Below are 15,778 nucleotides of genomic sequence, written 5' to 3'. Positions count from 1 at the left end.
CAAGTGAAAACTTAAAAAAAAAAAAAAATCTACTAGCAACACTGGCTAGTGGACCAGAAGGATGTCAAAATTGTGATTTTGGATCTGTGGAATATTGCATTGTTTATAAATAACAAAATAAACATTTAATCCAGACTTCATATTTAATAAGATTTGCACATCAAAACCAATGTCAGAGAGAGAAAAAAAAAACTACTTGAACACATTTATAGAACATAATACTAAGGATGAAGAATTGCCTGGCCATCTTCATGAACCGATACTGCAACAAGCCCTATTTAAACTAAAGTGGTCCAAAACAAGTCATGTACATTCACTCTTTTTAATTAAAATCCCAAACCTTTTCAGATCAGACAGATTGTTTTCTGGGCCATGTCCATGGTCAGGGGATCTAGAAGTTCTACTGTAAGTAATCCCACAGTCATGATTTTGTATACAACACAAATAGCATTATTGGGCAATTTGTCACAGATATATATATATATATATATATATATAAACCAGCATTGTCTCTTTCTGATTGTTTGATCCAGCTACTTCAGCAAAACCCATCTGCGGGTCATTTCAGTTTCATTGACCAAGAATCACCCCTCCTATTTATTAGATTGTGTCCATGAAAAAGACAAAAGCAGCAGGAGCTTGTTTGCCCATCGCAGGTTAATCATGCTGACCTGCACAAAAAAATAAAAGAAATAGGCTAACATTTACTGCACCCTAGTTTTTAAAAGACAATATTACATATTCACACTTTAAAAAAAAGGCTAATCAGGTTGAGTTTTGTATACCAGCATTTTGTTCACCCATCAATGTAAACATGTTTTCCTGATGATTTTCTTAAGACGTTTACAAAATGTGGTTCATGCATGAGTTGAGGTTAAACTAAAAGGTTTATATTCGGTACTTCTTACATATGCATGTCTATTCTACAGATTCTCCTCTGAGAAGGATCGGCAAAAATGAGTGAAGATGGTGATAGGGATTGGGAATGCCACGAGAGAAGGGATACAAGGAGCAGGTTAACTTGATAAAGTTACTTATTGTGATGACACAGACAAAAATATCTAAATAGCCCATGACTGCTCATTCAAGACACATGGAGAACACAGGCAACCCTACGTTCACGGATCTACCCAGAAGTACAGCAAACAAAACAGGACCAATGGTTTGGGAAGAAACATTCGGGGGGGAAGACAGTAAAACACATAACTAAAATGCCAATCCCCTTTCTTTAATACAATGATTTCAGACTTGAAACAAATTAATGTCTCAATCAAGAATGATCTAAAAAAATATCACCATTAATATTTACTTAGTTTCTAATAGAGAATGAGTGTCTTAAAATGAAAGCAGTGGTTTTTACTAAAAGAGTACCAGTCAGATATTGCTAAAACTATTCAAAACACGGTCATTGCAGTTGTAAAACTTCACTAATCAACAGGAATGTCATACTTGGTCCCATATTAAATAGCCCTGTGTGTCTAGCATTTTAGGAAATGTGTATACTACCTAGTGGTCGACTTAAAAAAAACTTATTACTCACTCGGGCATACTGGATGACAGGACAGAGAAGTGGTTCTGTAATGCTGTTTCAAAAACAGATGGATTTTTTTTACATTGCGTTTCCTATTGCTCAGCCTGCAAAAGAAGACTTTCTGGATGATGGTGGCTTACACATACAAGCTACAGACTAAAGGAAGAAATTGAAAAGTGAGATAGAAATCAGAAGTACTTCACAGTGATATCAACTGAGGCCAATCAGGAGCCTGGCTGCTGGATCCTACGATTAAATGACTCACACATACACGCAGTCAAAACAATCCATAAACATTCCAATCACTCAATCACACACAAATACTTAGTTTGATTGTTATGCGCCTCACTGTGGTTTCCCCAGTAGGTTGGAGAGGAAGTTGGACCCCTGTCCCCCACCCTGCCCTCCTCCCCGTCCTCCTGCACCCCCAAAGGAATCCATCTGGTTCAGCTCCGACTGGTCCAGCATCTCAAAGTCCTCTCCGTCCAAGTCCGTGTCCAGCTCCGAGCTAGACTGCTTGCGGAAGCCCCTATGGGCCCCTGCTCTGGTGGGCCCCACCCTCTCTCTGCGGGCGGCAGGGGGACGAGGCTGCATGGCACCAGCCAATGCCGCCTGAATCATGTTGCTAGCGATGATTCCAGCCAGGTCACCTCCGAGGAAGTCAGAAGCAGGGGGGAGGCCGCCGAAGGAGAGCTCCTCGTCCAGGTCGTCCTGGTCAGAGTCCAGGTGGGATTCCACATCCAGCAGCTCGGCCGTGGTTCGGGGGCCAGTCCGCCCAGACCGAAGACCCAGGCTGGGCAGCCCGATGCAGGAGTCGTCGTCGTCGTCCATCAGGGTGGCGTCTGGGTTGATGGAGGGGAAGTCATTGAGGTCTCGTGCAAACGACTCCTCATTGTCACTGTGTCTATCAAAATCTGAGGATGAACGGAGAAGAAGGGGTTCAAGATGTTGGAATGTCATTTGTAATTTAAAAACACAGACAATCCCCCTGCACAACATGTCTTACCAGAGTAGGCAGTCATGCCACAATACAGAAAACACACTGCCGTGCCTTATGACATGTCATCCTATCATACAGGCTCTAATCTTAGCTACAATTCACAGATACGCATCGGTCCCCGATGTCAAATGTTTAACATACGACTGCTTCGCGCGCTGACCTGCGCAAGCACAACAGTCTGTTTGAGATCTTGCACATCTGCGCAGCACCTTCAGCATTCAAAAGCTAAAATGGCTTGCGCGATATTAGGCTTCGTTAGTTGAGTGACAACAATAACATAGATAACCTATGCAATGTTGAAAATTGGGTTTTTACCGGAATAAAAGCTCACTAAACTTCAAAAAGGTCATTTGATTTTGAGATGGGGGTGAAATCCAAAGTTGTGTTCATTGGCTATGTCATAGCCAATTTGTAAACAATAAATATTGGCACATTACTAAATCAAACATTTAATCTGCAAAAATGAAAAGTTAATTAGTGAGTGACAGTGATTTCAGAAGCAAAGTGGGGGATAAAACAGAGGCTATATTCTCCCCTCTCCCCTATAATTTCAGTGTGGGGTAGTAGATGACCAGTCTCCCTTATGGCTCAGATCAGATGTGTACATAGTATACACCATAAACATACAGTGCATTCGGAAAGTATTCAGACACCTTGACCTTTTCCACATTGTTACTTAACAGCCTTATTCTAAAATTGATAAAAACAAGTTTCCTCAATCTACACACAATACCCCATAATGACAAAGCAAAAACATGTTTAGAATTTTTGTGAAATGTTTAAAAATATATATATATTTACATAAGTATTCAGACCCTTTGCTATGAGACTGACAATTGAGCTCAGGTGCATCCTGTTTCCATTGATCATCCTTGAGATGCTTCCAGTGGCGATTTTAGCATGTAAATCCCAACACCATACCACTGCCACACCTGGCTATCAGCAAGGCCTTGTCTCGCAGTGAAACAGTTCATTCAGCCTCATTTACTGTCTTTAAAAAAAAACATAGCTGATATGGATTTATGGTGCTTTCAAGCCAACTGGGAACTCAGGAAAAAAACAAGGTTGAATCATGATGACGTTAGTGATCTTCAGGTCGGAGCTCTAGAAAGGGGTCCAAGTTCCCGACTTGCAAATCCAAGTTGGATGACCATTCAAAACGTATTTTCCCAGTCGGAGCTCATTTCCCAGTTGTCTTGAACTCACTGAAGTCTGAGATTTCCCAGTTCAGATTTTCCAGTTGTTTTGAGCGCAGCCAAAGTCATGCTGGATTGACAGCACGGCCAATGTTGAATGTTTATCCTTTTAAGCTTGGAAAAGAGACCCTTAAATCCAGACTTGGACCACATACCCGCTCCACTGACGACCAGGCTAGTGATTGCTTTGCAATTCTTGAAGTTAGCCACTGATTCCTTCCAAACCACTCATTGTTGTGTAATGTTTATGTCCAATGGCCAAGGAGCACTGATACATTTTATCTATAAATTTCTCTTCATATGACATGGATATTGAAAAGGATTTGCCAGTAGCTGGTCGACTTGACTCATGCTGACTGCTAACTTGCTAAGATTTTGAAAGTAGGATGTTGACATGATCAGTCCAATCAAAGCTACTGTAGATATAACGTGATTTTATCTGTGGCAAATGACCTTGAGCCTTCTTGGATAGGCATTTCTAAAGTAACTATGGCAGAACCCAAGGGTCTTGAATGTTCGAGCTATACCCGTAGAGCTTGCGGTGACGTAGTGCCCCATGAGTGATAGAACACTGAGCCAATCACATTACCAACCCCTACGCTCCGTATTTTCCACTGGCTGCACTGAGCTAGGCTGAAACACCTGCATTTTGGAGCTGCCTTACTCAAGAAAGACAAAAAGATACCATGCTTGCATGTGGCTTTATTAACGCAACGATTGTTTGCAAACTGATATGTGACACGTATTAATGCCAAAATAACATGCAAAACAGGCACACAAAAAAAGCTTGTGGGGCTCATGATTTAGAAAGGCACACACCAATCTATACAAGGTCTCACAGTTGACCGTGCATATCAGAGTAAAAACCAAGCCATGAGGTCGAAGGAACTGTGCGTAGACCCCCGAGACAGGATTGTGTTGAGGCAAAGATCTGTGGACGGGTACCAAAACATTTCTGCAGCATTGAAGGTCCCCAAGAACAGTGGCCTCCATCATTCTTAAATGGAAGAAGTTTGGAACCACCAAGACTCTTGCTAGAGCTGGCCACCCGGCCAAACTGAGCAATCGGGGGAGAAGGGAATTGATCAGGTAGGTGACCAAGCAGGCCTTTATGGTAGAGTGGCCCGACAGAAGCCACTCCTTGGTAAAAGGCACATGACAGCCCCCTTGGAGTTTGCCAAAAGGTACCTAAAGGACTCTCAAACCATGTGAATCAAGATTATCTGGTCTGATGAAAGTCTTTGGTCTGAATACCAAACGTCACGTCAGTAGGAAACCTGGCACCATCCTTACGGTGAAGCATGGTGGTGGCAGCATCATGCTGTGGGGATGTTCTTCAGCGGCAGGGACTGGGAGACTAGTCAGGATTGAGGGAAAGATGAACGGAACAAAGTAGAGAGAGAACCTTGATAAAAACCTGCACAGGAGCTCTCAGGACCTCAGACTGGGGCGAAGATTCACCTTCCAACAGGACAAGAACCATAAGCACACAGCCAAGACAACACAGGAATGGCTTCGGGACAATTTTTTGCTTTGTCATTATGAGGTATTGTGTATAGATTGATGAGGGGAAAAACCTATTTGATACATTTTAGAGTAAGGCAGTAACGTAACAAAATCAAGGGGTCTGAATACTTTTCGAATGCACTGCACACACACACACCAGCTCAGACAGATCAAGTCCAGAGATGCCTCATGATCTCCATCAGCAGCTGATTTTAAATTAGAACGGAAAATGTATGTTTGCGTCGAACTGCAGCAATTCGTTCTCTAATCAAAAACAAAGTGTCAAACTAAAACGTATCGTTCCTGTATCATAGCCCATGTATCTAGATACGTATCCAATCATCTTGAAAGGGAAAGATGCACATCCCTATTAGCTACATTGGATCTGGCTCTAATTCTCGTGACTCCGGAGTATGTGTGCCTGGAGGTGCAGACTCAGCGGGTGGGTGCGTACTGTACCTTCTGAGCCCTCTGTGAGAGGAGTCTGGCCACGGGACAGGTTAAAGGTCCCATTGTCTGTGTACGAGACCTCAGCGTCAGAGTGCTCAGAGTCTGTCATCGCAAGTTCTTTGGCCACTATAGCATCGTCAAACTGAAAGAAAGGAAAGACATTGAACCGTGTTAGTCATTCATAATATAGTATGTTTCCTCTTGAATGTAGTCCATATGTCACAGATGATGTGACCTGATATGACTGGGAGGGCCTGCTATTTATATCTCTAAAGGGGTCAGGTTATTGTAAATCTGAGACCAGCTGCAGTCTTAAGCTACATATGCCACCCCTGGCCATCTAACGGAGTAATAACCAACACAGGAAACAAGTAGGCCCATTTCAATAACCATAACAGTCAGATAGATGACAACCTGACTATGCTTTTGGACTGCATGCGAACTATATCAGGTGAATTACCGTCGGGCAGAATGCAGCAAGCTCCTCCTCACTGTCACTGGCATCACCGGATGCTGCACCCCGAATTGGCTTGCGGAGGACTGCAGAGCAAACATGCAAACACAGGCCACAGGCTACAATGACTGAGTTACTCCCTTGATCCAGTCAAGGTAGAAGGAGATACACTGATTTAGGTTTGTCCATGCAAACTGTATCGATGCCAATGCAACAAATAGACACACTGTACTCACACTGGTTGTCGATGGGCTTTGACATCATATACCCACGAACGCTGAAGTCCAGCCACTGCAGGGCCGGCTCCAGCTTCATGCACACACGCTGCCACACTCGGTGGTACGCTGCCAGGGGGCACAGCAGAACAACCAGCACTGTGACAAGAGAGAATGGCTTAATGTTAGTGGAAACATCACTGGGCATAAACAAACAAAAAAAATACAAAAGAACTATGGCTGCATTCATCTGTGCTATTAGGCTCTCGCTCACCAAATCCCCAGCCTCCGAGCTGCTCTCCTCAGCCCAGACACACCCATGGGCTTCAGCCCAACTAATCTCGCCATTCAACGGAGAACGAAACAAAGAGTGGGAGCTCTAGCAGCCAAGAGATTATTAAGTACGTCAGAGGGCCCTGGCAAGGCCTCCCTGATCTTGGGTAGATCGGTCACTCTACATTGGTTAGAGGTGTTGGGATTAGGCATGTCTCAGCCTGACCTCCCGCCATTCCTGCTTCCCCCTCTTCCTGCCTCAGCCCAGCCCAGCCAGGAGGTAATCACCTCACAGACAGAACCCTGGTGCCGGGGACACGGATCTGGTTTCACCAGCAATGCATTTTTAACAAAGGCAGCCAGTTTCCCACCATTAGGGAGCTCTGAATGGGGATGGTGTTTGAAAACAGGAGGGTGGGGTAGGTGGGTTGTCTCTCACTGTACTCACCTGCAGAGTAAGAGAGCACCAGTCCAGGAATGTACCGTCCAACCATGACCAGACAGGTCAAGAGGGCACAGGTCAGGAGGCAGAACTAGACACAACAGAGTTCAACTGGTCAAGTTACTGATTAGTTGTATGTTCACAGTAGGCTGAAAGTAGACAATACATTGTATTAGGGTTTATATAGGAAACCCTCCATACTAGTACAAGGGGAGTGCCAAGGCCTCACCTTGCCAGGGTTGTGGCGTTTGAACTGCATCAGGCTGGATGTGAAGGCCAGCCCAGAGACCCAGACCTCAGCAATGTGGTGACACAGTTCTGGAACACTGAGCACCCCTGGCTGCACCAGGCCCCAGCTGCAAGATAGAAGTACAACAACATCAGTGGCATCCTCTGTCGGTAACCACTGCCTAACCAGAGTGTGACGATAGGATACAAATTGTATATTTTTAAGAAGTAGGCCTACCTTTCATTTTCAGACTCATCAGGTTTTTTAACTGTGGGAAGAGACAGAAAATGAACTTAACACCTGCATTTAGCAACAATCCACATCACTAAATGCACTACACTTGGACACTCTACACCACATGAGTTTAAATGAGGACAGGCATGACAAAGGATATCATTCATTATACAGGGTCTAATGAATAGTACAGACCAGGGCCAGTAGGGTGTTCACACCAAGGGTAGTATGACACTGGGGAATAAGGGACTGGATCTAAGAACAAAGTCAGGTGTAATTAACACAGTTGGGCAGAGGTACTCAGCAGGGACAGACCAAGACACAGTGGGGCATGAGGCGTTGGGTGCAGAATAAGGCAGACTACCCAGAAATAAATTTACTCTATCCTCCTCACCTCTGATCTCAGGCCAGATCTTGTTCCTCCAGCTGTCAACGCAGATGAATACAACCAGGCCAGAGCACAGCAGGAAGAGCAGGCGCAGCGAGGTCAGGGCAAAGAACCTGGAACAGAACACTAAGATCAGCTTCAGAACAGCTGACGTTTCCTTTTGTTTAAGATGTCACAAACACACCCCGTGGACTCCCGCGCAAGTGGCAGTTACTCACAGAGTTGGGTTTCTGTGTGTGGTGCCTCGGTTACTGACAAAGGTGGGTTGCTGACTGAATATGACGGAAAAGGCTGACAAATATTGTGGTGATAGTTTGTGTGTACATGTGACTTTGATCTTTACTTTGAATACAGGCATTTCCTGCGTTTGTTACCTCCTGAGTAAAATGTTGTCAGACTGACAGCAGACAATCTAGACATTAGTTCAAATGAAGACAAAAGTTTAGAACTGCATTCACTTCAAGCTCACCAAGAGGCAAACATACTCTTTCCCATTTACAGGCCAGCATTGTAAATAAGATTTTGTAATATCTACATGCAGACCACCATAGTCCCTGTGCCAAAGAACGTCAAGGTAACCTGTCTAAATGATTATCGCCCCATAGAGCTCACAATCTGTACCCATTAAATTATTTTAAAAGGCTGGTCACGGCTCATATCAACACAATCATCCCAGACACCCTTGACCCACTCCAATTCGCATATCACCCAAACAGATCACACACTCTCTATTGCACACCACACTGCCCTTTCCCACTTGGGCAAAAGGAACACCTATGTGAGCATGCTGCTCATTGACTACAGCTACATGTTCAACACCAGTGCCCTCCAAGCGCATCACTAAGCTAAGGACCCTGGGACTGAACGTCTCCCTCCTGATGGGACACCCCCAGGTAGTAGGCAACAACACATCCGCCACACTGAACCTCAACACGGGGGTCCCTCAGGGGTGCGTGCTTAGTCACCTCCTGTACTCCCTGTTCACCCATTACTGTGTGGCCGCACACGACTCCAACACCCTCATTACGTTTGCTGATGACACGATCGCGGTAGGCCGGATCACCGACAACGATGAGACCGCCTATAGGGAGCAGGTCAGAGAACTGGCAGTGTGGAACCAGGACAACAACCTCTCAACGTCAGCAAGTCAAAGGAGCTAATCGTGGACGACAAGAAACAGAGATCCGAGCACACCCCCATTCACATCGAAGGGGCTGTAGTGGACCGGGTCGAGAGCTTCAAGTTCCTCAGTGTTCAAATCACAAAGGATCTATCATGGTTCAAACAGACCAACACAGTCATGAAGAGGGCACAACAATGATTTGGCATGGGCCATCAAATCCTCAAAATGTTCTACAGCTGCACCAATGAAAGCATCTTGACTGGCTGCATTACCGGTTAGTATGGCAATTGCTTGGCATCCGACCGTTAGGGGCTACAGAATGTAGTGCAAACGGCCCAGTACATTACTGGGGCCGAGCTCCCTACCATCCAGGACCTCTATACCAGGCGGTGTCAGAGGAAGGCCTTAAAAATTGTCAAAGACTCCAGCCACCCAAGTGATAGACTGCTATTGCACGGCAAGTGGTACCGATGCACCAAGTTTGGAACCAACAGGACCCTGAACAGCTTCTACCACCAAGCCATAAGACTGCTAAATAGTTAGTCCGGATAGCCATTTGGTTATCTGCACTGACTCTTTTTGCACTAAGTTTTTGACTCATCACATACGCTGCTGCTACTGTTTACTCCCTGCCACTTTATTCCTAGTTATATGAACATATCTACCTAAATTACCTGCACATCGACTCTGTACTGGTACCCCTTGTGCCAAGTTATCGTTACTCATTGCGTATGTATTATTAATTTTACGTGTTTTACTTTTCTATTATTTATCTTTTTTTTGTCTCTGCATTGTTGGGAAGGGCCCATAAGTACACACCTGTTGTTTACAAAGCATGTAACAAAAAAAACATGTATTTGTTCTTAATTGATCTGTCTGGTAAAATAAAAGGTACAAATTAAATCAAGCCTAGAGTAGCCTACAGATTGGTTTCAAAAGCGGTGTTGGAATTCAGGACTATGTAATCTAGCTATGCAAACAACTGGCCCCAAAATAGATAACTAGATGGCAGCTCCATTGCCACTTGGTTTAACACATCTAAAAGACATTTAGTGGCCACAATAACAGCAGAGTGAAATGTTGCTGATAGCCTACATCATTAAATATTAGAGAACTATTGGCTGATAATGCATGGCATACAGCTTCTTATTAGTAGTACTGAGATAGATAACACATTCAGAAGGAAACAAAACCCTGACCCCCATTTCTTAGGGACCTCTGTTTTAGTAAAAAGTACACACATACCCATTGGTAATAGTCTATTGATTGTGTGCAAACTAAAACACACAACAGAATTATCCAATTCCTATACCACAAACCAGTACTGGTACTGTTAGGGTGGGCTTACTTCCTGTACACTTCTCACCCAAAATACACGTGACTTGTGTCATTTCATGCATTACGATGTATCACTCTGGGCCTATATAGACTATTTGTTCACCACAGCTGGCTGACTTCTTGACATCGATTGACTGGTGACATGGTGGCTGTTTGCAATGGCACATTTAGGATATTGACTCTGTAATACAAAGTACATTGTCTTTGTAGGGGGACATAGCCTTATAGGACTTTTACTATCATCACATCACTAATTCATTTCACAGATTCTGTTTTACACTCCTTGTAGACATTTGACATATAGGCTTAACTAGAGTAGTTGCAGATTCAACATACTAGGCCTATTTCCATTGAAAGATAATGTCAACCCCCAGAGTAGATAGTGTTTCTAATGCCACCTACAGAAGCACAGTCGTGCTTTGGTGGTCTATTAATAGCAGCTCTTGTGAGCCATCTGTCTCATCTTAAATTGATGGGAGACGTTTTCGTTGTGCAAAAGCTTCTGATGCTACAGTAGATATGATTACTGTACTTGGATATGATTTATGTAAGGCATGAATTATACATTGTACAAATATGCTTGTCATTACTGTATACCATTTATAATTTCTCTAAAACTTACCAGAACACAACGTTGACCACTGTGAAGAGTAGCACACTCTGAAACGGCCTTTCCCACACCAGAACGGACTGTAGGTAGGTCAACACCGGCTCGTAAGGTCCGAGTCTCTTCTGAAGCAAGGCTTTAACAACGCGGACCTGGCCATCTCTTTCGCTGGTGCATGGTCGACTTCTCAGGCCAAGAGTCGAGCCCTGTTTTCCTGAACACTTTCCCATTGCATTTTCCAGTCCTTCCGTGTGCGCCATCTCTCACGTTAAATGTTGATTATTAAATAACCCTGTAAAATAACACCTCGGTATAAATATGGAGCCAACTAAAGAAAGTGTCGTGTCCCAGATCGTGTCTCCCACTTCCACTTCAGAACAACCGAACCCGTTTTTATCCGACTAGAAGACGATAACAAGTCAGCTATCTTGTCACTCTCAAACAAAGCTACAGTAACTGTCAAAAGTCCCTGCCAGAACGAACTTGTCAGTTAACAAAAATACGCTAACATTCCTGTATCTAGTCAAATTCTCCACGCAGTGTCGTTTCACCTGGCTAAGTATTTTGTTAGCTAACTTGCCAAAAAGCTAGCTGTATTTGGCAAGCTAGCTATGTGTGCTAAATGAATACTAATAATAGTGCACTGTAGCTAACGTCAGCTAGCAAAGCAACTGCACGATGCTATCGATATCTTTACCAACTATGACTAGAACATATAGCAATTATTTGTAAAATAGCACACAAAAGGGACACCTACTTTGACACTATTGCAGAAAATTATGAGGTATTGACAATATGGCGTTGCCCTAAACCTAGCTAATTGAAACACTTTTTTTACAAAAAAAATAATCGTTGTCAACTGGCTCACCAATCAGAAGCAACAGCACTACTTGTCGTTTATAGTGGATTTAGCTGTGGACAGACAGGTTGCGGACCAAAATATGTGAATGACATTTCAATAACCTATTTGAGGTCATATATAAATCAGTCAATTGTTTAAAATATCCTGTATTTACACTTTACTATCAGACATCACACTATACAGCAGTTGCAATGAAATCATGCATGCAGTATGTCTCATATTCTATAATTACAGCTAGATCTTCATGAATGAATGAGTTATAACTGAAGTTGCTTTTAAAATACATTTGCAAATAGCTAAAATAATTTCGATACAATTTAGAAGATGTATAGAAAACCCAAATGGAGCAGTTTGTATTCTGCAACAATTCAGATGCCACGTAAATGAAGAAGTTGTATTATTACGAGTAACGTCATAAGGATAATAATGTCAGTGCAGTTTTTGTTCGTACCGGAAGCAAACGGAACGAAGTGGGCGGGACCTACCTGAATTTGTCCAATAGAAACTCGTTTCGTTTTGCAATTGTTTGGACTAATGATTACACCCTTAATCCCCTGTTGAAAACGCATAATTCCCCTAAATGTGGGGAACTGCTCATCGTAAATAACATACATACGTATTCTTTGATGAGGTTTAACGGAGGTTGGCATCCAATTAATGTTGCATTACCGCCACCTACTAGAAGGGAGTAAAACTCCACTAAACCTTGCTTGAGAATAAAAAAAATAAACAAACAAATACCGTTACCATCTAACCAAACACAAAAAAATCCACCACCCTACTACGCTATTTAAATCTATCTAGTCCTACCTCAGGCCAAAAAGTCTGAAAGGACTGGACACCACCACTCAACACACCCTGTAACTCTTCTGACGTCAAGCCTGGTACACTCAAATACCTCTCTGTGCCACCACAACCTTACTTTCTGCAACTTACGTTCCATCCCTCCAGTACAGTTGATAACCATTGCAATACAAGCTAAACATGCAATCTTACTGAAACATAATTCTTCTGCATAATTCTCACACCTACAACATGCCCATAAGCTTGACACCTGTAACAACGAAATGGATTTTAACATATCCTAACATCACTGTCGGGCAAAGACTCAACATCAAAACTCAAAAGAACAGACAACGGCTCTAGTGTTTCACCACTCACGCCACCCGGTCTGATTCGCACCAAGCAAACATCCCCTTCAGTTGGTCAACTTTCACATTTACGGCTACTTTAGTAATCACTCCTTTCAATTGAGCCCTTTTATTGAGAGTAAAACAATTCACATCTCTTGTCCCCATTCATTTAACACCGAGCGCTTGCTCCCTCTGACCAACAGAAACACAAACAATTATCAACAGACCACTTTTGGTTACCCTCACCGATTCCACAGCAACCAACTCTGTTTTCACCCACACTGAAACCACAAATGGATCAGCCAAACCGCAAGGGTCCACTTTTTCAAAAAATTGCCCTCCTTCCGTCACAGACTCATCTTTATCCTGATCTTCCGTCACGCAGTGTTGCCAACTTAGCGACTTTGTCGCTATATTTAGCGACTATTCAGACCCCTCTAGCGACACATCTAGCGACTTTTCTGGTGTTATTGGAGACTCTGAAATGAAAGCACGTGTCGTTCTTACTCTTCTCAACGAGCTGCGGTGGGCCCCACCCCAGTCCCTAAGCACTCACAGGCGGCCCAGTCCTCGCGTAGCAGTCCCTCCAAGCTGCAGTCAGAGCAGGAGATGTTCACCCCTCCGCGTCCAGACTGCAAATGAATCGCGCATGCGGGATCTAAAATAAATCACTGCACAAAAATAAATCACTGCATTTGATTCACACAGCCTCAGTCACTTACTCACCTTGTCCACTGTGTGTGTGCCTCTCTGTGACAGAAGCTAAACATCTAGCTGGCTAGCTCATCATGTCTCAGTCTAAACTGTACACTCAAAAATACAGAAAGGAGTGGGAATCAAACCCTGAATTCAAAAGCTGGTTGAAGCCTTTTATTGGAGATGAAACACGGGCATACTGCCTGTATTGTAAGGCTGATTTCTACACCAAACTTAGTGATGTAAAAAAAAAACACATGACAACTCAAAAACATACTCAAAAGGCAAAGCCTTATAACAGTTCCACCCAAAACAAGCTGCCATTTAAAAATGTACTGCAAAAAAGGCTGAGGCCACCATGGCATTAGCTATCGCTGAACACTGTTCCATGCTGGCATGTGATCACATTGGAGAAGCATGTAGAGCTGCTTTCTCAGACTCCACTGCTGCTACCCACTTCAAAATGCACAGGACGAAGTGCACAGAAATTATTACTGGTGTTCTAGCACCATACTTTCTGAAAAAGTTGGTCGCAGATGTGGGTGACCACACATTCAGCCTCCTCCTCGATGAGTCCACTGTTGTAAGTGTTTCTAAGTACCTGGAGGTTGTGATAAGGTACTTTAATGACACCAAGCAGACAATTGTATCAACATTTCTGGGGCTTGTTGAGTTGGAGGGAGAAGATGCCAAATCTATAGCCCGTGCTGTTGTGGCTTTCCTCAAGTAGTGTTGTCTTAAAAAAGAGAAACTCCTGGGGATAGGGACTGACAATGCCTCTGTTATGACGGGGATTAACAGTGGGGTCCATAAATAAAGTGCTGAAGGAGGAGTATGGCCTCAAATATCTGGTTCTTATTCAATGTGTGTGCCACTCTCTGCAGCTTGCTGTAAGTCAAGCATCCAATGACACCATCCCCCGTAGTGTGGAGTACTTGGTATGAGAGACTTATAACTGTTTTTCAGTGTCTCCAAAGCGCAGGGAGGCCTACAAGGTCATATATGAGACAATCAACTGTGGGGAGAAATCTTCACAGATAACCAAGGTTACTTCCCTGCAGAGATAGATAACATTGTTCAGCAATGGCGTGCCATCCATCTTAGTAAATGGAATGAGACAAAAAAACACATGGCTTCTGGAGTGAGATTTGGAAGTTCAGGGATGCAGCTGATATCAACCAGTTTCAAGAACTTGCCATGGATGCTGTGTCTGTGTTGTCCTTGCCAACCTCGAATACTGAAGTCCAGAGAGTATTCAGCCAGATGAGTGTGGTAAAAAGCAAACTTAGAAATCGGACATCCTTGCAGACCCTTAACTCCATCCTGTACATTCGATATGGACCGAAGCTGTCTGGTGAGGCTTGCTATGAGCACCAGCTGCCTGATAATGTTTTGCAGCTTTTTGGCACATTAGCTGTTTACTCATTTAAGTCAGCTCCCTCACCTGCTGAACCTGGATTAGAGAGCCTTGACCAAAATGACGATGACCCACTCTTTCTGTGAGCCAGCACAACGTGTGTGTGTGTGTGTGTGTGTGTGGAGGGGGGTCTGGAAAAAATTAACCTGAATTAGGGCCAGACTAGTTACCATAATTTTCTCACATTGCCATTGACAGTTTTTTCTATTGTCTCTTTTTGGTCCATTTAGATTGTTAATGTAGATTGTATACAAAAAAAATGTCAAAAATATTATGGTTAAAAATGTTCATGTTTTACTGTGACTTGTTGTATGCTCCTAAGTTGACCATAAGGTTAAAAACCAAACCAAATTAAGAAAACTAAACAAAATAATAATAATAATAAAAATAAATAAAAAATCTAAGTAACTCCGCCAGAGTGTCTCTTTTGGGTCACTTATGCCAGTCCCAAGCCCAGATAAAGGAGGAGGGTTGGAATTGTGACATTAAAAAAAAACAAGAATTGACAGAAGAAAGTTCATTTGTAGTTCTAAACATATTTAGGGTGTTTTTTACTCACTTTTTGTCTGTCCCATGACGTTATTCCTCTCTCCTACAGCGTCCATCACAATTACATGCACACGGACAATTATGCAAATAACGCGATGGCGTCATTTAGAGACTTCTAGCGACTTTTAGGACAGC

The 15,778-nt window shown here is 43.3% G+C and overlaps 1 protein-coding gene across 10 annotated transcripts; it reads right to left on the bottom strand.

The window, feature by feature from the left end:
- Nucleotides 1-123: 123 nt before the first annotated feature.
- Nucleotides 124-15,695, bottom strand: LOC110538215 (reticulophagy regulator 3). Of its 10 annotated transcripts, none has more exons than XM_036938271.1 (12): nucleotides 15,654-15,695; nucleotides 13,538-13,613; nucleotides 11,002-11,278; nucleotides 7,925-8,031; nucleotides 7,726-7,785; nucleotides 7,534-7,564; nucleotides 7,297-7,423; nucleotides 7,074-7,158; nucleotides 6,374-6,511; nucleotides 6,144-6,256; nucleotides 5,693-5,825; nucleotides 124-2,445 (listed from the first exon to the last, which is right to left on the bottom strand). In XM_036938271.1, the coding sequence occupies exons 3-12, from the start codon at nucleotides 11,244-11,246 to the stop codon at nucleotides 1,877-1,879; spliced, it is 1,608 nt and encodes a 535-aa protein (XP_036794166.1). In that variant the 5' UTR covers nucleotides 11,247-11,278; nucleotides 13,538-13,613; nucleotides 15,654-15,695; the 3' UTR covers nucleotides 124-1,876. The 10 variants fall into 10 exon arrangements, with proteins under 10 accessions (XP_036794166.1, XP_036794172.1, XP_036794170.1 ...); XM_036938277.1 differs by having other exon boundaries at nucleotides 6,144-6,223; nucleotides 15,654-15,692; XM_036938275.1 differs by lacking the exons at nucleotides 13,538-13,613; nucleotides 15,654-15,695 and adding exons at nucleotides 11,855-11,898; nucleotides 12,334-13,208.
- Between the last annotated feature and the right edge of the window lie 83 nt (nucleotides 15,696-15,778).

Source organism: Oncorhynchus mykiss, chromosome 12 (assembly GCF_013265735.2).
Source record: "Oncorhynchus mykiss isolate Arlee chromosome 12, USDA_OmykA_1.1, whole genome shotgun sequence".
NCBI classification, from domain to species: Eukaryota; Metazoa; Chordata; class Actinopteri; order Salmoniformes; family Salmonidae; genus Oncorhynchus; species Oncorhynchus mykiss.
Note: the sequence above shows the minus strand (reverse complement) of the source record. Positions and strands in the feature narration are given on the sequence as shown.